General features: G+C 42.0%; 2 protein-coding genes across 4 annotated transcripts in view; both read right to left on the bottom strand.

Moving 5' to 3' along the window:
* Nucleotides 1-6149, bottom strand: part of GRM5 (glutamate metabotropic receptor 5) — a 278573-nt gene extending 272424 nt beyond the window's left edge. For all 3 annotated transcript variants that reach the window (XM_035542529.1, XM_035542530.1, XM_035542532.1), the window contains exon 1: nt 5474-6149. In XM_035542529.1, the coding sequence (XP_035398422.1) occupies nt 5474-6149 (676 nt within the window). The remainder of the gene's footprint in view (nt 1-5473) is intronic.
* The window catches only part of CTSC (cathepsin C), a 770970-nt gene that overhangs the window by 350815 nt on the left and 395393 nt on the right, over nt 1-24762 (bottom strand). The gene's annotated exons all lie outside the window — the stretch shown is intronic.

The following is a 24762-nucleotide window of genomic DNA, read 5'->3' as shown; positions in this document are numbered from 1 at the left end:
AAGATAAAAATATAACCATCAATTAAAGGAAATCTTTACTGTGGTTTTCACCAGTCAGCATATTTAGAATGATGAGTTAAATCATGTTAGTTTAAAAACAAGCATATGCTTTATGAAAGGCATTGTTTCAAAAATCTGTTGCCAAGGTAGATTGTAACTCTTCTCTTAATAACCTTCACAATCACTTCTCCAATGTACACACGTACTATATGTATACTTATAATACTATGCATTACAGCATGGTATGCTTCCACATCATCAGGAGCCTGCAATCACGTTTTAGTACGATGGATGTAATGTTATCCTCCATCCAGTAGCTTCCAAATTGCATTAAAGCAAAGTCTACAATTTTTGGTTTACCTCCATGATCACTGCCTCCTGGATGATTCAAGATTCAGCTAGTCAGAACCGCCCCAGACAACACTGAAAAGTTTAAAAGATCCAGCACAGTCCTTTTGTCTTTCTTAACTTTCAGAGGAATTGCAAGCTCTCTCTTGTAAATACAGGAAGTGGTCCTACACATATCAATCAATGCTCCTTAATTACACAGAAACATTCTGATTTTGAAACAATGTTGATTTAATTCCTGCACTACTAATATACAACAATAAGTTTTTGATACACAAAGATACTGGCAAGAGTTGGACATACCTCTTTTCCTTGATTATGTATGAAATTAAATTCTAGTGTCTTGTAAATTCTTTTCGAACCCAGGGACTTTAAACTAAAATTTTAAACTAAAATTAGATTTAGATTAGATGTTAGGTGAAAATTCTTTACACAGAGGGTGATGAGGCCATGGAACATGTTGCCCAGAGAAGTTATGGATGCTCCATCCCTGGAGGTGTTCAAGGCCAGGCTGGATGGGATTCTGGACAACTTGGTCTGGTGGATGGCATCCCTGTCCATGGCAGGGGGGTTGGAACTAGATGATCTTGTTTCCTTCCAACCCAAGCTGTTCTATGATTCTATTCTATGAAATAGTGACATTAAAACACTGAGCACCTAAACAAAAGAAGCAATGTGACCTTTTGCTGATCCAAATATCGTGGTTTTAGCTACATCCACCCTATACCATTCCTTTCAAAGTGATGTTTTTTAACTCCATAATACACCTCTTTGACCACCTTCCCTTTTCTCTCTCATGATATTTCTCCTCACAATCTTCATCCCTGTTACATTCCAGAGTATAGCACTCATTTTGTATTTTTCTATCTACCAATATATTTCACCACGGGTATGTCTGACAGACTGCCTGCAATATTAAAGTACTTTCAGGTTAGTCAGTCACTGTAGAAAAAAAGTAAAAATTAACTTTATACTACTTGAGTTTTTTATCTCAATACTTCCTGATGATTAATAGCATTTGTTCGATTTTCACAATTTTGATACTAGGAGAAATACATGAAATTGAGCAACAAAAAGCAACATCATTATAAATGATGATATTCAATCAAAAGCAAGTAAATACCTCAACAGAATATGACTGGAACTGTATTTTTGATTTCCTATATTTTCTTTCAGGTAATGAAATGTATTTTTTTTATTTTTGCTACAAGATTAATGCTTGTGAGCATACCAAATTGTGATCAACCTGATCTCAACATTTATGTTTCAAACAGTGTCAAAGTAGCAAAAAATAGAAAATAAAATTAATTTCAAAAATAAAAATAAAATATTTTTTTTGCCTGAGGACAGAAATGAAACATTGCCACAGTAAAACATTCTCCAGTCTTTAGACTAGAGATTCTTCCATTTTCAGAAACAGGTTTTCAGAAATAAATTTTCATTGAAATTGAAATTTTTTGCATGGAGTAACAATGATTTTTGGTATATCTTTTCTATGTGTTTTTATATATAGGCATAAATATAGGCATATAAGGCATAAATAATATCACCAATGATTAAAAATCCAATTAATCTAATTTTGAGTCATGATATTGTGTGAAAAGCAAAGTCTCTGAACATTATATAGTTTGAATATAAAGGAAAAAAATCTAGATTCTGAAGGAAAATCTCCACATCATATAGGCACAATTTATTCCAAGCAGCAAGTTTAAGGTCAACTTGTTGCAGTTCTTTCATTCATTTCTTCATTCTCTTCTCACAGACTATGACTAATTTTCATTTTGCTCTTTACTTGGTAGCAAGAGATGTAGGCAAAAATAGTCTTGTAACCAAGCACAATTGAACAAATATGAAAGGAAATGTGAGAAATAAAACTTATCTAAAGGAAAATAAAGTCCTGTTTCTGTTACACTTGCCAGGGTATGTCCTGAGAAAATGAAGGTGAATCACCTCTTTATATGCATTTATGATAAATTTAAATGGAGGAAAACATTATTAAAAAGAAAGCACTTTGAGGAGGAGTTTGATCCCATGCTTACCTGATACCTCTCTAAAGAAAATGTTAACAGAGTGGCTTATTTCTTAAGGCTGTGTTCAAAAGTAAATCACACTTTTTACATACTGGAGTGAAATTTATCCCTTGCCACCCCCAATAAATTTGGTCTATTGTGTTTCAATTGTACTTTTGTGTGGTTGTGTTTTTCCAGCATATATTACCTCTTTACTCCATTCAGAGAGGCAAAACAAATGGTTTGAAATGAAAATGAAAAATATCTTTTAAATTATTAATTCATTCGCCTCCAGGCAAATTTTATGCTCTGACTTGCAGGGACTGACCTTGTTTCTGACTAGGAAGGCCTGATCCAAATGTTACTCTAGTCAAAGGGAGCAAACTGACTTCAAATGGGCTTTCAAAGAGGTCTTTGCACCTCAATGATGGGAGAAGATAAAATTGTATACATGTTTCTCTGATCTATGGGAAAGACCAGGGAACGTTTTCACATGTGACATGAGGTGAACAAACAGTCCTTTGTGCCTTGTGGCAGACAGCCAGATTCTCCCCAGTTTCTGCAACAATTTCCACTTAGTTGTGTGGTGCTAAGTGGTTAAGCAAGAAAAATCTGAGACAAAGCTCCAAGGTGCTCGAGCTGCATGGCACACCCGCATGCCAACCATAACAACCCAAAATTCAGACACGGGCCCAAATTTTCCTCTCTACTATCCTGTCCATGCACTAGTCTCCCCAGGCATAGACAGCACATAAATGGGCTAAAAAGGATCCCCTTCTTATTGGTGGTGGTTTTTTGTTGTTCTTTGAGTGTTTTTTTTTTTTTAATCTTTCTATTTCTGTAAGGGACAACATCTGTCATAATGTTTGGAAAGTGTCCAGAACATCAGACATCACCAAGTTTCAGATAAATACCTTGTTCAGTTTGTATTTGTCTATCCCATTATAAATACCATCTGTTCTACAGTTAGAAAACGTTTGTATGGTGCTATTTGACTGAAGAACATATTCATCATCATGACCAGACCATGCAAATAGATCATAAGGTTCACAGAATCTGAGTTTAATGTTCATTCACTGAAGTCCAGAATTATACTCTCGTAAATATGGTATGAATGGTATAAGGCCTCAGGTATTAACTTAATGGTACCACCTATCTTGTCCACTTCAATATAGGCAGAAGTAGGCACATTTTACTGATGAAATATATCATTCATCTGTTTTTATTCACATCCAGCTCCCCTGACATTTATTACATTTGTCTTATAGCAGCTATCTCCAGCTTTTATTCTTGTGTCCTTATTCCCTTCTTTCCAACGCACAGTGCGAAGTTCCTTTGCCATGAGATTAACATGCCATATGTTACCATCTGCTCCAAGTAGTGTCCATGTGAAGCGGCAAAAGTATTATCACTCTGTGCACTCAGACCTCAATATAAGCTTGACAGTTCCCAAACTGAATACATAAGCATCCCTGCTCAATAAACAGAAGTGTAAAAGTTGTTCATAACAAAAGTTAGATGAGTCATCAAAGTACTCAGAATATACAAACTTAAACTAATGCAGCACATCACTGGCAACATTTTTGACCATGATGTTATTCAAACACATTTGTGCAATGAAGGCTGCACACTAAGCCATGCCAAAGACATCAGCTGGCACAGAGTATTTTCATTACATGATATGGTGTATGGTGATTTGTACATTATTATATTAAACTGCTAATATATTCATGCATCCTCATAGAAAAGAGACTGAAGTTATTTACCAGTCTTATGATGGAAGGATGGTTACAACAATCTGCATCTAAAGTTTAACATGTATATATATATATATATGTATACTGCAGAATTATCTCTCTACATATTTTTAGGAGGAAAATGATCTCTACATACTTGCATCAGACCAGCATCACCCCAAAAAGGCTTTTGAATATGAAGTCTGCCAGAGAAGCATACTCTGTGTGTGGGAAGGACAATCTGTTTTCTATTGGTTGTAATAAAGCCAGCAGCATCTGCTGCTGTTCAGCAATGCTGTCACCACTACTCAATCTCTTAATAACATTTTACATTCTCCAGATCATATTCTGCACCTTCCATTTCAGGTTCATCTGTTTGAACAGAGGTGAGATCCTAAAATTCATCACAGAATGTAATTCCAGAAAATGCATTACATTGTGGTGCCATTAGAGAGGGACTGGTGAAACTTGCTCTTAAGGCAGTATGAAATTCTAGTCACTTACAGCAAGACGAAACCACTCAAGTCTGTCAATACAAGGATAATGAATTCAGGCAATCTTTTCCATTTCTTTTCCCTCATACTCTTCTGAGCACTAGGCAAAAAGCTTAAGCTCTATCTCAAATTAATAAAAAGAGGGAAGCAATATAGCACATAGTTCTGATTTTCTGGACTCCTGATGGTGTGTAAAGAAGATGCAGGGAGACCTCCCTTGCTCGCTTCCAAAACCAATGACCAGATGCAGAGCAAGAAGTGGCTAAGTGGCTGCAATACTCCACAGGGTACTATAAAAAGGACAGAAATAGTACTGATCTCAAGAAGCCGGGACAACTTGCATTCAGATATTAGCCAGAACCTTAGGTCTTCTGTTATTTGTGCTTCTGTGGCTCAGATACTAATCAGGAAATACTCTGGTTCAGCTGCAGTTTCAAATGGTGATTTAGGCCTCTTCTGCACTAGAAAGACCAGACACTTTCTCATTACACATTGATAACAATGTAGTTAAAATAATTATTCCACATAAGTATACTGATTGGTAGATTAAGAAAGATAAATAAATGCCAACTACATTAAGTTAAGGTCACTTACAAAACTCCAGAGTAAGCATGTTTAATAACAAGTGGCCTTGTAGACCACACAGTTCTGTATTTCAAACTGTTTTCAGTGGTTATCAATGGGATGCTACTTCACCCTAGGGAATGTGAAATCACTATTAACTGAAATAAAAGTCTATGCAGTTGACAACAGACTGGGGGAAAAAAATAAAATATCAAACTATTGTCATCTAGCTATTTGATCACATCAGAGTAGTTCAAAGGCATTCATATATTAAAATAATAATAATAATAATAATAAAATAATGACAACAACCACCTCTTACCTTCAGTATGTACAGCAGAAACATAGGTCCAGTTATAGCGCTTGACAATGTCCACCATAGCCCGTGCTTGCTGTGCATCAGATGGCACAACTCTCATAAAATACTTGAACAGAGTTTTGTCACTTAGGTCCATGCTTGTAGCAGAATAAGCAATCTGAGGTATATTGAAAAGCTGCAACAAGTTCTGTACCTGGATAGCAACTGAGCTAGAGCCAGGGCCAATGACACCAACGATGGGTTTCTTGGAGCGGAATGATGAAGATCCATCCACACATCGCACCATCCCTTCCTCTTCTTCTGATGAAATAAGAGAGTCCCTTATAAACTCAATGCTCTGCTCCAGAGCCACAGCAGAATGCCAGCAAGAGTCCCTTATTTCACATCCTAATGTGATATTTGGCAACAGTGTGGGGTCCAAATTAATTCTGTCAAGGGTATGTAGCATTGCCTCCACTCTCTGAATGCCATACTGCTCTCTTACCTCTCCACATTTCCTTTCATGAACCTTGTCAACTGTTGGTTGATGATGGACAGAGAACAGAGCTCCAATGATAATATCACCAGGCATGTGTGCAACCACCCTTCTTTCATTGGCCTGTGCAGAAACCAAAAGCCCAACATTTCCACAGACATCTTCCTTCAATAACAGGATTGCAAGGAAAAGCAAAAGGATCATTTTAGGAAATGGTTTAGGCTGGTAGAGACAACATGGTGGAACAAAACCGGAGAGCTGGTGAAAAGCAGTTAAATCTTTTAGATAAAAGGAGCAGAATGCTGATGATTAACCAGGAGTTTGCATGTATTCTCTAAGGAGTCACCATCATCTTCAGGTGGACAGCTATGCAGAGCTGTGCATGTGATCATAATCCTCATAACCTTCAAAAATGAATAAATAAGAGAAAGAGCTTTAAAATTAGCAATAAAGTCAGCTTTGTAATCTGTTCTAAAGTTGTACTTATTCCTACTGCTGTCAATGACTGTAATACATTTCTTTCCACCATTTTTCAAGTTGGAAAACTTTGTTATACTTCAGTGTTTCACAGTCTTAGGCTTGTACTTCTGCTGTTATAAACCAGTGTCTCTCTCTTTGACACTCTTGTTTAAAAACTCTTTTGTGAAACATTTTCACAAGCTCAAAAGACAGACAAGTATTACATTCCAAAGAAGAAAGATGCTACCACACCTAATGCGTGTCTTTGAAAACAGCCCTCTTTATTTACAGGTGTTTATTATCTCACAAATGCATATATCACACTAATGTACCTTGAACCATGTTATCAACTACAGCACTAGGAAACTTCTACTCTTAAATAAAGCCTTTCTTGAAATACGTTAAGAAAAGAAGAATATGTCTCTTCCAATCTGAAAATGTGTTTTTTGTCGTTGTTGTTTTTTGTCAGCCTCAACATGAAACCAATGATCTTTTAAAATAAGTTAAGATTAAGAAAACTGATGTCTTCATTAATATTTGTGTTTGTTTCAGCAGTGAATGTTTCAGCAGAGGAACAACAGATTCTTTCCAATTCTAAAACAGCAAATCAGAGTGAAATCTTTTTCACTGATTTTCGCTGATTTTTTTTTTTTACTGATTTTAAATCAGCAAAAAATTGTGATTAATGGAACTTGAAAATGTACTTGAAAATGTTCTGTACCTAGCAGTGGATTTACAATAGTCTGCTTCTCATTTTAAATGTAGTGCTTAAACAGTAGTTTGACCAGGTCTTGATCACTGACCACATTAAAGTATCGTCTGTTGCTCTACTCCTACCAGTGGATCCATTGGCAGTACAGAAAGTTGAGCACACTCTTAAATCTTGGAAGATGCTGAGCTAGTTAGTGAACTGCATGCCCAGTCTCATTATTGGGAAAAAAAAAAAAAAAAAAAAAGCTGCAAAATCCTGGGACAGAGCCTGATCTCAGTTTTACTCACATAAATCTTTCTAATGTAATAAAAAAGAATATAGGAGTTTTGATACATTTCAGATCCACTAGTCATTTATAATCCATTAACATGACTCTGACAGTGCTCAGATGTTGCAAAATGAAAGAAACCCTTTGCCATGGGAAATCTGCTGCTGCTTCTTCCAAGGTTCAAAATCTGGCAGGATTTTAATCTTGAATTTACCACTTGCAGCTAGATCATTCAATACAGTACCACAATGAAAATCTTCCTGATTCTAAAGATGAGAAAGTGAAATCTAAAAACAATTTTCTGCTTGAGGTTAGCCTTGTTTAGTTGTTATTGTACCTTGACATCTATAGATTATAAAATATTTACACAGAGGGCATCATGCAATAGTTTCAGTGAGTATTCCTAAATGAAATCCAAATCTTTAAAAACATTGCATAGAAATGGTCTTGTAATATTAATTGCAATATTAATAAGTTCATGTAATATTAATTTCTAGAAAAAAAAAAAAGTGATAATAATGACATAGGGTTAAGAAAACTGTAGAATGCGTCAACAGGTTTTTTTTTTGTTTGTTTGTGAAGAGCTGGCTTATCAATACTGCAACCCCTTGCCACTGTGGAATAACAGCAGTTCAATTCAGGTTAATTAGTCTCTAATTACAGAATATAACTACTGCTTATGTATTCCAGTTGTTTGTCCTGTGGCTCTGAAGACAACACTGCATAATTTGTAAACAGTCTAAAGCATGAATGACAGTGCGTATCTTTGTACAATATCATAGCTATTAAATTCCTATACCTCCAAGTAATTTAATGTTTTATCACTTTATTAAAATCTTTTAAATATTTATTAACTTATTAGCATTTTAACAGACGTAGTACTCTGCTATTTAAAACATGGATGCTTAATTTTCTGAGCTCTTCAAATTAAAGCTACATGTACAGAGCATGACTATATTGAGATCAAAAGTTAGCCCTGCCTCAGACTATAACTGGATATACAATTAGATGTCTTTTTATAACCTAGCTGCCTATGCAGCTGCATATGCACAAATAGAGAGAGACTGGGTGGGGTGGAGTGAGCTTATGACTCAAAAAGAATCCAGTCCTCATCCACCATTTTAATTCTACAGCACACATTCCAAGGATTCTGGTCAGGTTTACTAATACTGTCCTTGGACTTATATCTTTAGGTTAAACAATTTCTATACAGGGTATATGGGAAAGAGAGGGCGGGGACATTTTTATCATCTTCACTCCAAAGAACAGCTGTTTGCTCTTCTCTGTCCACTGTTGTATCTATCAGTATAAAACTACAGGATAAAGAATGAAGTAAAGCTGAAGGTCTCCTTTATAATTCTAGTTCAACAATAACAGCAGATATCAGGGCTAAGGAGTTCCTAGGGCCCAAGAGCAAGTCCTAAAAGCAAAAAAATCCTTCCACTCCATGGCATCCAAGGGAAAAGAAGGGGCCAGATGCTGACTGGAGTAGCTCCAGAATTAATGAACTGTCTTCTCGTACCCTGCTGTACTACATTGAAATTCAATTTACTTGAGATTTTCAATGTTGTTACTAATTGCACCAAGCAAACTACTTATGTTATGTAGTATTAGGCTTAGGACTCCAAAGTATCTAAAGTCAATGTCTTCTGTGGGCTTTCATGTTGTGGTGAAACAACCTGGAATTGCTACGGACATGGTTAAGTGAGCCTACTAAGTTACTATGGATTTGCATTTGTATAATAGAGATCTGGTTCTGTGGTCTTACTCTTGCTCTCATAATCCTAAAAATCACAGAATGGCTGAGGTGGGAAGGAACCTCTGGAGATCATCTGGTCCATCTAACCTCATGAAAGCAAGTTCAGCTGAAGCAGGTTAATCAGAGTCATGCCCATTCAGGTTTTGAATACCTCCAAGGTTGGAGGCTCCCCAGTTTTTCTGGGCAGCCAGTGTCTGAGCACACTGAAAATAAGGAGGGTTTTTTTGTTTGTTTGTTTGTTTTCTTCTTATATTTAAACTGAATTTCCTGTATTTTAGTTTGTGCCCATTGCCTGTCATTCTTCCCTAGATATCACTGGATATGCCAGAGGTGCCACAAGGGTAGTTAGGTAATGTATCGCATTCTAGGACAAAAGATGGCTGAGCAGTGAGTTAATAGACTAAGCACACAAATTACATTTCCTGGAGAACTCCTCCATTCCTCCCTGAAAAGAGGATGGCCAAGGGATCTATCTGTTCAAATGTACAATTGTACTGCCATCTTATTCCCAGAGAATCACATACAAGTCATTCCACATTTTGATTTCCATTCTTTCCTCCTCCTGGAAGCTTATTATTACAAGCAGTATGATTACTAACACAAAATGAAGTAAAAACTTCAGAAGCTTAAATATAATTCCTGTGTTAAATATTAGGGAGTTAAAAGGAGTTTCCTTAAACCTTAAAGGGAGTTTCGCATGCTATAGACTTCAGATTGAGAACAGTGTTATCAACAGCATCATAGACAAAGAACTCTTAAACACATGCATAAAGTAGTAGAAATTGTTTCCCAATTAATGATTTACCTGCATTTACTTGTTTTCATTGGTGGACAAGCAAATCAACATGCACAGCATTTAGGGTCAAACTTATTTTTCACACTGTTCAGCATCAAGGGAGTTACTACTAATTTACTGAAAGACAGACAAAATGGAATCAGGCACTTAATTACTGGTGTATCAAGGTTCCTATCACATTTCAGCTATGGATCTAGCTATAAACTATTCTTGAAGTCACATGCTATAACAATAGCTGACAGACACTTGAGTCTCAGTCCTTTGCTGCACTAGCTTCACACTTGGAACGACTGTGGAAATGTTAAGGTCAAAACATAATTCTGCCTATCTGGTCTTTGTGTACTCTTGCTCTAGTTGAAAATTTAAGGGCTACTCAGGTGACTGAAGACACGGATATGATGAAGCATTCAACACATTCCTCTAACCTTTGCTCTCCCTGGCAGGAAAAACTTTATGCCAGTCTCTGTCAGGAGAAATTCTCAGCTGTTCCTTTAGGGCAGACTTCCAGCTACTTCATGTTGAGGTTTAACCAAGTAGAAAATGAGCATCTGTAATATTCCATGAAAGATCATCTAATTCTTAAAATGATTTATTTCAACCTCAAATGCAAGTCCATTTATAATTACAGTCTGAACAGACCAAAACAAACAAAAGAGCCCTAATATCTAACTGTGTTAATTAAAATTTGATAAAAAATCCCACAGCAGTTCACAGAGGGCTAATTTCCACTATGTACGTGCCTGAGAGTTTATACATGGGGCACATCTGACTTTTCATAAGGTCTTCTACTACAGCAGGTCTAACTGTTTAAACCTTAAGAATGAAACCCTTTCCAGTGACTTACGTTATTATAGCAGCGCCCACTAGTGACCCCAGAGTGAAGGACCTGTCTTTTTTACAGTGAATTCTTTTGGCTGTGTGGTTTCTTTATGTAAAATACAAACTCAGCAAAGGGAGGTTTTGATTTCAGGTATTTTGTATCAGGAAAAAAAGAAGGAGCAAAAGATCAATACTTTCTTTCAGGTTTCTTATTGATTACATTTTTGTAAGCTTATAATCTGCCGTTCAGAGTCTCTAAATCTTCAGGTAGATATAAATAATAAAAATAAAATTCCAGATTATTGAACCACAGAACAGTGCTGTGATGAAATGAGAACTCAAGGCCCGATCCAGGAAAGCACTTGGAAATATGCTCCATGCTAAACACATGAAGAATGCTGTTGATTAATCATCTGTTAAAAAATACCTAAGTTTAACGTCTCTTTAAAGGATTTTCCCAATCAGAAAAATCACAAAAAATTATGGTCCCAAAATTCATTGATTTGCAGTGACAGATTTACTTATAGGCTATGTATATATAGCCTACAACCATGTACCTGACAATGAAAGGCTTTCCAGGCATTCATTTACAGCACACAATGCAATTAATTTTGTGCCATCAGATGTGAGATAATAAATGTCAATATAGGCATAGATATGAATTAAATCAATATATCCCAAGGAACTAAACCAGGTTCCATCATCATAGAAGACAAAGCAGGCAGCAACTGACTTACTGGTCCAGGGTCAGCCCTGCCACTTTTCTTGCAGTGAAGATCTTTGGGAGACAGAAGATGGAACAACCTTAGAAAAGTGATTATATAAGTAGAAAGACCTCTCAGCTCTTCTCAACAGGGAACAATGTGAGCAAACAGTGTACATTTAGGATGCTAAGCTTTTGCTCAATTCTTCTGACTATTGGCATTGCAAACACTAAGCATTGGGTTCAAACTATTCTCGCAACCTTGTTCCCTATGCTATAGAAAGGTTCAAACTGCAGAAGGTCCCACACACATTACTCAGAGTTAATTTCATTTGTTCACACAAAACCTGATGCACTCTAATAGTCTTTAGTTGCAAAACATGTATATGAACACACTGATATGTTTTGAGACTGCAACTGCCACTCAACTTTTCCATTCACTAAAAAATAAAAATAAAAATAAAAAAAATCAGCTCCATGAATTCCAGCAGGTTTTGGATCAAGCCCTTTGACAAAAGAAACAGCCTTATACAACAGGAGAGACTATGAAACAGTTTTCAGCAATTCCACTTAGATATAGAAGGAAACTAAGCAGCACAGAAGATTTCTAACCATTTGGTCAGAGCAGCCACAGAAAATAGCAGACTAGTGGGCAGATCTCATGCATGCCTTCATAGATAATAAACATAGAAAGCTATAATTATCAGCAAGATCCTTAGCAATCCCAGGAAGTTCTTCCCCATATTCTCACATGCACACACACTTTCTGGTTAATGAAACATTTTTTTTTCTAATGTGTAGGTGCTTAACATCACAGCAAAACTTGCAATGATCCCTGCAATTCTGCTAAATATACTACTTCTTACTGCTATACCATATGACACAGAAACTAATAGCTCTGGTGTGATTTCAGTTGTACTCCTAGACATTTTAATAATTAGCAAAACTGTATGATCTGGAGGAAGTGATCAAGGAAAAGCAATAGCAATTCCAAAAAACATAAGAACTTCTATCTTCTAGCAAGTCACAACAAGAGTATCATTGGAGTGGCATTCCAGTACTACCACTATATAAAACAAACAAACAAAAAGACAACGATACACTGGCTGGCAAATAAAACAACAAAGAACCTATATAGAGACACAATAAATATTCTCTGATCAGTTGAAATAGTGATTAACGCTGGCGTCCCTGATCACATAGCATAAATATTAGCATGTAGTTAAAGTCTTTGAGAATGTGCAAAATGTTAGTGTGTGATAGAGATGTTTAGGAATACTGTGATAATAATAATAATAAAGATGTAGAGAATGAAAAGAACCCAGCAGTTAAGTTCATTATACACTTTCTCATTTTAGGATTGCTTAAAGTGATGTATTTTCAAAACAGTCCTCTGACACTGCTTTCAAGCTGGTCCTCCCGCTTTGTTCTTAGGACTAGCAGAAACAAAACGCTCCGTCGCCCCTCAACTCCCAGCCACCCCTGCCTACCGGAAAGCCCTGGTCGAGGGGGAGGGAGGTCGAATGGCAGTGGCACGAAGAGAGAGAAGGAGCCCCGGGGTGCGGGGCAGCGCTGCTGCGGGCTGCGGGCGCCCGGCGGGGCGGGCGCCTGCCCCGGCTCTGTCCATGGTGCTGAGCAGCACCAGCACCACCGCTCACCTCGCCGGAGGTTTTTTTTTGGGAAAGCGGTTAAAAAAAATAATCTGAAAATCAACCAGTGGTTAAAAAATGCCACGGCGGTCACTGTTGTTTTGCAGAACCACTTTTTGTTATAAATGCATTGGGTGCTCAGAGCTGAGTCGGAGAGGAAACTATTGGACAAGGTTAACTCCCGGAATAGCTACCTGCGCTGCTACGACTGTGTGGCTGGGCATGCACACGTATATGTGTGCATGCACACCGGTTCTTAGGTCTCTGTCTCCCCAGTGGTGTCACACTCAGTCCTTAATGAATCATTTTTGCACACAGAGGCATTAGCTCTCATTATTAAATGAGAAGCAGACGGGAGTTGCCGAGCAGAGCCAAAGTGATTTGTCCCAAGGTCACACGGAAAAGTCCACGGATGGGCTCAGCCTGGCTGTCTCCGAAAAACAAATACATCCCATTTCCATTCTCCCCTTCTGGCAAGGCAAATCCCCACCGGTGAATGGAAGGGATATACCACATGCATCACCAAGCCCAGGTATTGCAGCACCCCCATCTCCTTCTGCCCCACATACACCGCACTCCTCGGGAGGGGTCAGTGCCCACTGCCCTCCAGTGCCCCAACCTCCAGGTGCCTCAGCAGCCTCTGGAGGTGTGCCCCACAGGCTGCTTTGCTTGCCCCTCAATAGCCTTGCTTGTCCTCCGGCAACCAGGGCACGGAGCAATAGCAGGAAGGAGGGAGGGAGGGGAAAGAGTTCCTCCTGCATCCACAGGGTTTCTGTCCGCAACCGGGGGTTCACAAATCCCTTCTCCCACCCCGCAGCATTACCTTGTCGGTGGGAGCAATCGTTCTTTCCTACGGTGGCGGCAAAGCAGTCCTTTCGGTGGCAGCAATCAAGACGGGTAGAGGTAGGCACCTCCTATTTTCAGCCACGGCAGAGATAGCATTCCTCGCAACAGATCTTCTGGAGCTGAATAATCCTCAAATGCCTCTGCAAAGATCACCAGCAGGTGAGCCCCACTCGGCTAGCATTGTCACTCCTCCAGCTATGGGCACATCCTGTTTTCTTCTGATCACAGGCAAACGCTGAGCACCGCGAATCCTTCCCCCGCGCATGCATGCACACACACACGCCATGCAACACGCTGCTCGCTCAGCATCGCCCAAGTCTCATTTGCAAGAGGCGTGAATGGTCCCTGGATTTAAGGGGGGAGGAGGGGGAGCGAGAGGCGTGAGGAGGAGGAGGAATAAACAAACAAACAATGAAACAACAGATGGGGCTTTGCTTTCTGCCACCACAGCCTTGGTCAGCCAAAATACTTGCTGCGTCTTGACCCACCGGCTTAAACACCTCATCCCCTCTTCACTTCTAGACGGCAGCAACCTCTGCATTTATAAGGGGTTAATCCTGCCTTTTGCCCCGCAGGGAGATCTCTCCAGGTGCTCGGAAGGTTGCAAAGTCCCCCCATAAAGCGGACACCTCCCTGCCGCACCCCTCCTTTCCTGCCAGGCGTTCGGCTCCGAACACCATTACCAAAAAAAAAAAAAAAAAAAAAAAAAAAGGGCGAGACCTTCTTCGGGAGGGTCTGTTTGTCTGTTTTAAACCGAGTCGAGGGGAAGAGCTCACCCCTGCAGTCTCGGCGGGGTTTTAGGGAATTCACTCCGCCAAAGTTTTGCCTCCCCTCGGGGACCGCGCTACACGGTGGCTCCTGCACCTGCGAGGCTGGGGGGGCGGAGGAGGGCAGGGGGCTCGCAGGGAGAGAGCCGGGCTCCAGAGCAACTTTTTAGTGCCACCAAGTGGCACAGATCCCTCTAGGAAAGCGAGCAGCCTGCCAGTCCTGGGCTCTGCCTGCTGCTCCTTGGCAAGGGGACAGAGGGGGTTGCGAGAGCATCGACCCCCTCCACACCCACCCACTTGTACCAAGCACAAAGGAAGAGCTACGTGCCACTAGAAGGGCAAGCTGCCCTCTCCCTTCCTTGCCTTGGCTGCAGGGCGACAGCACCGGGCACGGCGAGACGAGGAGCGGTGCCCCGGCCAAGGGCAGCCGGGGCTGCCAGCCCTGCCGGAGGGATGCGCCCCCTGCTCCTCTCCCCACCCCCGGACTGCCCCCGCTCGTCCCCACAGCAGAAGCCACTTGCACCCATCTTGTCCAGCTCCTCTTCCCGCCCCCCCCCCCCCCGGAGCCCGCTCCCTGGACCCCCGGGCTCTGCCGTTCCCTGCCAGCCCCCTGCCTCCGCAGCCAGCATCCCTGGGACCGTTCCTGCAGCTGCATGGGTGGGTTTCCTCGTCGCCTACCTTCTGCCCCCGAGCTCGGCGCCCTCCATCCCTTCTGCTTCCCCACCTCCCCCCAAAAAAACCCTCAGCACCTCCCTGCCCTGCTAACTACGAGCTCCCCACACATGCACCTTTCCTCGGTTAGCCCTTCCCTCCTGGAGCCGGCTGAGGCTTTACCTTCCCTTCCAGCATCCCTGCATCCTCCCAAAGCTTCCTCCCTCCCTCTCTCCTCCTCCTCACGTCTTAGCCCTACACACCCCGGCTCCTGTTCTGATTCACACTCAGCCGTCCCGCTCCTCTCCCACCGGCTACACCACGCTGCCCGGGGTGAGCAGGGACCCCCGGCACAGGGTCGGGCACGATGGTTTTGGGGGGATTTTGGGTGTGTGGGTATGGGTGTGGGTGTGGGAGGGGTCCTAGGTGGCCTGAGCCCTGACAAACTCATCACCTCCCAGCACTCCCGCAGCAGCAGCGGCAAACGGCAACAAACCATCGCAACACAACGCCGGACAGAGATCATCTCTTAATTCAAAGTTATTCTTAGTAAATAAATAAATAAAAGTTAAATAAATAAATAATAAAGCAAAATGCCATTTAAGTAAGAGCTGATCTGGCATTTAAAAGGCTGCTGGGTCCGACCATTTATGAGGCTGCATTTGCAGGGGAGGATTAGCTCGTGCATCCATTTTCGAGAATTAACAGCCATTCTTTGCCGCTGCACCACAGCTTGACACTCCCTGCTGGTTCCCCCCTCTTTGGGTTGCTGCTTAAAATATTATCTTTTTTTTTTTTTTTTTAATGAATACTGAATAACCTAAATCCTGGCTGCTGCTTGACATGGCTCCCCCAGGGTGACTGCACTGACACATCCAAGCTGCACCTCTGCCCAGCTGGGGTAACTTTGATAAAGTTGTTGGGGAGCAGGGGAAGAGGGATTGTCTTGCTATGGCTCCATCTATGCTCCTAATCCTCTGTGATCTCTTTACTGCTGTCTCTCTAACACCAGATTCCCAGCTTGACTGGTCCTTTCATCCCAAGGGGTGAAGGATAGTAATCCCATTTGTGCTTACCAGGTGCGGTGCCTGGCCTCTTTCTCCTTCACATCCTCCTTCAATCCCAGCCTGGGACTGGCTGGGAGCCCATCAGCCAGCACCTGCTTCATATTTTCCCCCAGCTTTCCTGGCTCTTGCTGCCACTGACACCCTGGCAGCAGCCAGTCCTTAAAGCAGAGGGTACTGTGAGCATGTGTGCATGTGGCTCCAGCCGTTTGTTCCCCCTACTCAGCTCCCGGGGACTTTGGGGGATTGCCTCTTGAAGGTATGGGGGTAGGTTAGATGAGAGGGGAGAGCTCACTAGTTACAAGGGCTTCCAACTCCTGCTAGTGCCCTGGTCAGGTGATGAAGAAGGAGCATCCTTCTTCCTCATCCCCACACCTATGCTGTTCTCAGACATCGTCTTCCCACCCAAAAAAGCACAAGCTGTGAAATTAATGGAAACTCAGCAATTTCAGGCTGGAGACAGATTAAAATACAGACCAGATACCTATAGAGAAGGGGCAGATATCTATAGAGAAGGCACAGATCAGAAAAAGGAGGGGAAGGATGGGTCTGTAGAAGGGGAAGGGGAGCAAAGTGGAATTCCAGTGCACAGCATTCCTGGAAAGAAGCAGTGTTGGGGATCTCCAGAAAGGGGAGATGCTGTTGCTCAGCTGGACTGTCACAGCAGTTCTTGGTCTCCCAGGGACCGTGTGTGTGATGAAGGAGTCAGAAAGCAGCCACCTCTCATTGGTAATGGAGACACCCAGCTGGCTGGGATGATGGTGGGTGGCCGCAGCAGGTGAGGGAGAGGATCCCCACACGAGCAGAACACACAGATTCACATGGATGCAGCGACACTGGATGCAAAGCAGCTCCCACACACATATCCCCAAGGACTCCCCGTGAGTCAGAGCCCAGAGTCAGAGTTCACTGTGCCAGATGTTTGGAGCAGCTGGATCAAGGATTAAAAGAGGCAAACAGAATGGATGGGGGTGGCCATGGCACTTATATTCTTAATGCTTCACACTGACCTTTTAAATGGGTTCCCTATAAATACAAATATATAAGGCTTTTTCCCTTTGCTCTCTTCCTTCCCATCCTCCCTTCCCTTCATTATCAACCATTTTACAGAACCCATAAAAGTAGTCACTGTTTTTTCAACTGATGGTAGATTAGTTTTTCCCTGCCAGGAATTTTTTCCCTCTTATTCTGACACTATTTTAAAAGTACATAAAATGAAAGCTTCCTGTGCCACTTTGTAACATCATCAGTAAAAAATAAGCATATCAGTACCTGGATGAGGAGATACAATGACTACATTTTCTGAGCCCACTACTAGTAACATTCATTATTTCTGCAGCAGTAGCACCTATAGACAGTAACACATTAGGCAAATCTGCACACGTTCTGAAACTGCATTCTGAGGAGCTCATCAATACAGCAAATCACAGGGGTATAAAAAGTATGAAGTCTCCAGGTATGATCAGTATCTTCAAAGAGCATTCTAACCACTCCACCACTCTAAGACTAAAAGCAATGAGGCTGAAGGACTATTAATTTGAATTCTCTTCAGTTCCAGAATTAATAAACCTGTGGGACACTGGTGGCACAAAGACAGAGTGTGGACAAGAAGGTGAGATTGTGAAGATGAGCCAGATGTTGTTTTTCTACAAAGTTGTCTGTAATATAAGCATAAGCATAATAAGAATATGTTTTTATTTATATATGTATAACCTAATCAAAAAAACACTATTTACTCCCTACTAGAAAAGGAGGTGAAGATGGAGCAAGGTGGGAATCTATCAATCTAGCACACACATAGTTTCTGACATAATTAAAATCAACATAATTATTATTGGTTCCCAGGAAAGTATATGAATGGCAAGTCTACAATGTAAAAGGAGATATTAAAAATGCAAATTATGCTATACAACACATTGTAAAAGAAAATAGTAGTCTGCCAGTGCATAATAAGGGTGCTACTCTCAGAATCCTTATTTCGTGTTGCCCTTCAAACCTCAAGGAAAGTTATGGTCTGGCTTTATATGTCTATTTGGTAGAGACTTGCAAATAAACTCTGTGTTCTCTTTAGGCTAAATATGGAGAAATAGGTTTTTGTAGTGTGCAATTCACTTGACCTACCTTAAACATTTCTTTTAGGGTGATGAAGAAAGAGGCATTAAGATGTGCCTGCTTCTCTTCTCAGATTCTGAGGGGTACCTATTCCTCATAAGGATATCTGTGTTATGCTGGTGTGCATTTAAGGAATCTATGAGTAATTTTTGGCTCTTGGCTGTGCGTAGGTGTAAATGAGGAACTGAAATGCCCAATGCTGCCAAGACTGTTCTAGTTCTGTGCAAGGAAATGGCCCAGCTCTTAGTATCTGAGAAGACTCAGAAATCCCAGACTGAGCCTGGCTGTGAAACTCCTTCAGCGTTACGCAGTCCTTGGGTAAGTATCCTTATGCTTGCAGACTGGAGGTGTCTGTATATGTCCTTTTTTGGTCTGCCTCTTGTGTCCATTATTAGAAAACAGGGCATGGGAGAATAAGACCAGAATACAGACCTCTGAGAAGCATGCATGCAAGAATAGTGTAAAAGAGAAGCACAAACTTTTACATGTCTACAGAGATTTCAGCGAGTAATGGGATGTGTCAAATGCAACTAAAAGATGCCCCCAGATTTGCCTATAAATCATTATTTAAGAGAATTAAACTAGTTTGCAGGACATCTGAATATAAATCTAACACAATTTTTTGAATTTATTCTATGGCATCGTTCTAGATGTCCTCCCTTTAATTTCTTCTTTGCTCTTTCCATTTCATGTCTTAAGTGGAAGCATTTGCCAAAATGAGTAGAACTTTCACAGCAATAGCGCTCTCTGATTCATATTAATTCAGGGTCAGTAACTCCAACTGAGGAAATTTGACTTACATTTTACCTTTATGAATAAAGCTATTATTCCTATTACTCAAGGTCTCTATGAAGTTATTTTGCTGTAAACATGTTCAATTTTGTAAAATTAATTTTTAAGTGATGACATTTATGTGATTTCTTCTGCTTTCTCTATTATTTTCCACATCTTTATGTTAAACATGTATGCATTTTATGTCTAGCTACCATCTCAGAGGCAATTCCCATCATTGTTTTCCACCAAAGGATTCCAGTGCCCTTGACAAAAAAGACTTAAAACTGATGTATGAGGATCTTAGTTAAAGGCAATCAGAATGGAAACATTAAAATGGGAGTTTGGGGTATAGATAGACTTCAGTACTGAAATTTGCAGAAATGAAGGTGACTCTCCATTAAAAAAAATAATAATAATAAAATAAAAATAAAAAAAGTGTCATTCAAAATCTGAAACTGGTTCTCCTATTTCTACTCAGTGAGTTCAGATCTGAGTGGGAGAGTGCTTCTAATAAGGTTGGAGGAATGTGAAACCTCCAATTATGCTGCCATGTGATACGCTATCATTGCTCTGCAGTGAGAGTAGAGTATTGAGTGAGTGAAACTCAACTGGTAGGTTCCTGCGGGGTTTTGAACTCACCACTGTTTACATCTGCACTCCAGACTGGCATCTTCTGCTGAACAGCAGAGAGACAACGAGTACAGGATTTTTGATCTTGCAAAGCCACCAAAACTACTCATAATGAGATAAGATCTTTGCCATTGTAATTGATTCATATGAAAACAGAGCAGAGGAGGTGGAGGCTCTGAAACTGGTTCTTCCATGGGAACTTTGTTCATCACAGTACCCAAAATTTGCTCAAATACGACATATTAATATCAGAGATACACAATGTTTTTACAGACGAATTTTATTTCCATTGTTGAGAACCACCCTTTGGTTGAAGAGACACCCTTGGGACTACCCTGCACGGAAACAAACATAACAGAATAAAAACATGATGAATTTCACGTGAACAAAACTGTCCTCCAAATGAAAGTGGCAAAACATCACTGCAGTGATACATACTAGTCACTCCACTGGTGAATATCAGCTGAAGCACTGTTGTTTCTAGCTATTCTTGGCCAGCTAATTCCTCCCGCTGACACTGTGGTTTGATTCCCATTCCCTCCATGAACAAAGGAGGTTGGCAAAAGACTGGGAAATACGTAGCACAAAACAGTCTTGCTCCAGCAGAAACACAGACTAGAATCAGCACGTGGCTGCTTGGCAGTCCACCTACCACAGAAAGTGACTTGGAGCCAGCTCTGCCTCCTTCTTTGTAGCTCTTTATGTGCAAAACATCAGCTGGGAAGGATAACTTGCAAAAGACACAAGAGACATAGACACAAAATAATTTCAGCCTTTCTCCTTCCTGTAGAGCATCGAAGGAGATTAAAAAAAAAAAAAAAAAAAGAGAGAGAGAGAGAGAAGTAAACCCATCAGTAACAAAAAAGAATCATATGTTTGGTATGCAGCTTGAAATTACAAATCCCCAATACTGCTTTTCCAGGTAAACAATTATTGTAGTTACCATAGGAACACAGAGTGGACAAAAAGTCTTTGTGTTTTGAAGATGACTACTTCTCTGACACCAACAAAGAGAATGTAGGTTGTCCATAAATTTATAGTTTCTGCTCAAATTAAGTTTTTGCATGGCCCAGTGAAGAAGCAGGTTCACCTCAATTTTTTATTGGCATGACTTCAAGCAATGAGCAAGCTCTCGAGATTGTGAAGCAGGTTCATTCCAGAAATGGAAGAGGTTGGAGAAGTAAATGAGTAATTACATGACTTTAAACTATAGTTAAGTACCAAATGTATTTCTGATCACTTACATATAGATCTCCTTTTCCCTTTAGGTAAATCTGTCTATACAAACAGCCCAAAAGCTTGTTCTGTCAAAGTGGGTGGTGCTCACAGTAGCCATCCTTTTTTTCTTTGAATACCAATGCCAACTAAAAGGAAATGCAACGAAAAGAAAAGCAGCTTGGATGCTGGGTGCTCTATGATATTTTATGTCTAACACAGCTTTGTTAAAATAAATTAAAAAACCAGTAGGACAGTCATTTATAATTAGTGTTTCCCCAATATCTCTTCTGTCTTCTTCACTGAAGGTCAGAACAGTTAAGCCATGGTAGCGTGCTGGCTGGATAATCTCATTGCTGATGAATCAAAATTATTTTCCAGTAATGTTTGATAAGCTTAGGGATTGCTCATGGGTACATAGTGGGATTCTCCTCATCAAACATGTACTACAGTAATGTGATATTCAACTCTGGTTGTCCGTGCTCCCTTCATAATCAATGTAGAACTGGTACTTGAGTGATGCAATTAGTCTCATTCCTGTGCAGGTTTCAGATAAATTTACCTTAAAATTGACTGATTTGTGGAAGCAAGACTAACTAGCTGAGGAGCAGCTACTTACATTATGAACTGGTACAGTTAGGTGACAGGAACACATTAAATGCTTTTCATTAAACAAGAAAAACAGCATTTAAAAATTACCCTGTTAAGCTGTGGTGGTTTCACACTGATGACTAGCTAAACTCCACCACACTGTTCTCTCACTTTACTCTTCAAAAGAACATCTGATGAAAATATGATGAAAAAGGTCTTAAGGGTTGAGATAAGGACAGGGAGAACACTCAACAATTATCGCCATGGGCAAAACAGACTCAGCATAAGGGACGTTAACGTAATTTATTGCCTATCACTAGCAGACTAGATCAGTGAGAATTAAAAGCAGACACAGACACAGACACAGACACAGATTTCTAGGTTGGAAGAGACCTCAAGATCATCGAGTCCAACCTCCGACCTAACACTAAGTCCTCCACTAAACCATATCGCTAAGCTCTACATCTAAACGTCTTTTAAAGACCTCCAGGGATGGTGACTCCACCACCTCCCTGGGCAGCCCGTTCCAATGCTTAATAACCCTTTCGGTAAAGAAGTACTTCCTAACATCCAACCTAAAACTCCCCTGTCGCAACTTTCGCCCATTCCCCCTCGTCCTGTCACCAGGCACGTGGGAGAACAGACCAACCCCCACCTCTCTACAGCCTCCTTTAAGGTAACTGTAGAGAGCGATAAGGTCGCCCCTGAGCCTCCTCTTCTCCAGGCTGAACAAGCCCAGCTCCCTCAGCCGCTCCTCGTAAGACTTGTTCTCCAGACCCCTCACCAGCTTGGTCGCCCTTCTCTGGACTCGCTCGAGCACGTCCATGTCCTTCCTGTAGCAAGGGGCCCAAAACTGAACACAGTACTCAAGGTGCAGTCTCACCAGAGCCGAGTACAGGGGGACAATCACTTCCCTAGACCTGCTGGCCACACTGCTTCTTATACAGGCCAGGATGCTGTTGGCCTTCTTGGCCACCTGAGCACACTGCTGGCTCATATTCAGCCGACTATCAACCAATACTCCCAGGTCCTTCTCAGCCAGGCAGCTTTCCAGCCACTCATCTCCCAGCCTGTAGCTCTGCTTGGGGTTGTTGAGCCCCAGGTGCAGGACCCGGCACTTGGCCTTGTTGAACTTCATACAGTTGACCTCAGCCCATCGCTCCAGCCTATCCAGATCCTCCTGCAGAGCCTTCCTGCCCTCGAGCAGATCGACACACGCACTTAGCTTGGTGTCATCTGCAAACTTCCTGAGGGTGCACTGGACGCCCTCATCCAGATCATCGATAAAGATATTAAAGAGGACCGGCCCCAGTACCGAGCCCTGGGGGACACCACTAGTGACCAGCCTCCAACTAGATTTGACTCCATTCACCACAACTCTCTGGGCCCGGCTATCCAGCCAGTTTCTAACCCAGCGAAGCGTACGCCAGTCCAAGCCCCGAGCAGCCAGTTTCTTGAGGAGAATGTTGTGGGGAACGGTGTCAAAAGCCTTACTGAGGTCAAGGTAAACCACATCCACAGCCTTTCCCTCATCCACCAAGCGCATCACTTTGTCATAGAAGGAGGTCAGGTTCGTCAAGCAGGACCTGCCTTTCATAAACCCATGCTGACTGGGCCTGATCGCCTGCTTGCCCTGCAAGTGCCGCGTGCAACATAAAACCACCTTAAAGCAACATAAAGCAACATAAAACCACCATAAAGCAACATAAAACCGCCTTCCCCCAATCCACGTTCTTCCACCTCCTCCCCCGAAGTGGCACAGGGGAACAGGGAATGCGGGCTGTGGTCAGTCCACAACGTCTCATCTCCACTGGTCCATCATGGTCACTCTCTGCCCCTGCTCCACGTGGGGTCCCTCCCATGGGATGCCGTCCCTCCTGAACTGAGCCTGCGGGGGCTGCCCACAGGCTGCAGCTCTTCAACAACTGCTCCCACACGGCTCCGTACCACAGGGTCCATCCCCCAGGAGCAAACTGCTCCAGCACGGGTCCCCCACGGGCAGCAGGTCCCCCCAGACCCCCTGCTCCTGCGTGGGCTCCTCTCCACGGGCTGCAGCTCCGGCCCGGGGCCTGCTCCTGCGGGGGCTCTCCATGGGCCGCAGCCTCCTCCAGGCCACATCCACCTGCTCCACCGGGGGCTCCTCCACGGGCTGCAGCGTGGAGATCTGCTCCATGTGGGACACATGGGCTGCAGGAGGACAGCCTGCTCCACCAGGGACCTCTCCACAGACTGCAGGGGAACTTGTGCTGTGTGCCTGGAGTACCTCCTGCCCTCCTTCTGCACTCACCTTTGGGGCTGCAGGGCTGCTTCTCTCAGTTCTCACCACTGTCTCCCAGATGCTGTAGCACAGCAGGTTTTCCCTTCATTAACTCTGCTCTCGTGGAGGCCCAGCCAGTGTTGCTCATGGCTCGGCTCAGGCCAGCAATGGGTCCCTTTTGGAGTGGGCTGGAGCTGGCTCTGATCTGACATGGGGCAGTTCCTGGGCTCTGCTCACAGAGACCACCCCTGCAGCCCCCCTGCTACCAAAACCTTTCCAATGTAATCCCGATATATAGGCAATTGTCAATACACAGGTATAAACTTCTGTTTAGGGGGAGGAGGAGTGAGCAGAACAACTGTCTGCTTTTTCCCCAGCATGGGCCACTAGCTGAATATGAAGTTTAAATGTTCACTTTTCCACTTTTTCTGTGTTTAAACATTAGGCTGTGGAGTAAAGTAGCTCAGAGACCTAGTGTATTCAAGAGCACTCCAGTGTTCATTTGACCAACCTACCCAATTGTTCATATTTCTAATGCAGCTACTCCCACAGCATCAAGCTGATAGAAGTGCTTATCATAATACAGACCCACTGAGATTCCCTATATGTATTCTGAAACCATATGAGAAGTCCCACTGTGGCCCCAAAAAGTTCTGAGAGAAAATTTCAGACTTAAATATGATGAAAAAAGAAATACATGAAAAAAAAAGATTTGGTTAGAATTTTGACTCTAGAGAAAGATTGA

Source organism: Cygnus atratus, chromosome 1 (assembly GCF_013377495.2).
Source record: "Cygnus atratus isolate AKBS03 ecotype Queensland, Australia chromosome 1, CAtr_DNAZoo_HiC_assembly, whole genome shotgun sequence".
Classification (NCBI taxonomy): domain Eukaryota; kingdom Metazoa; phylum Chordata; class Aves; order Anseriformes; family Anatidae; genus Cygnus; species Cygnus atratus.
The sequence above is the reverse complement of the archived record's forward strand: the minus strand, read 5'-3'. Positions and strand labels throughout refer to the sequence as shown.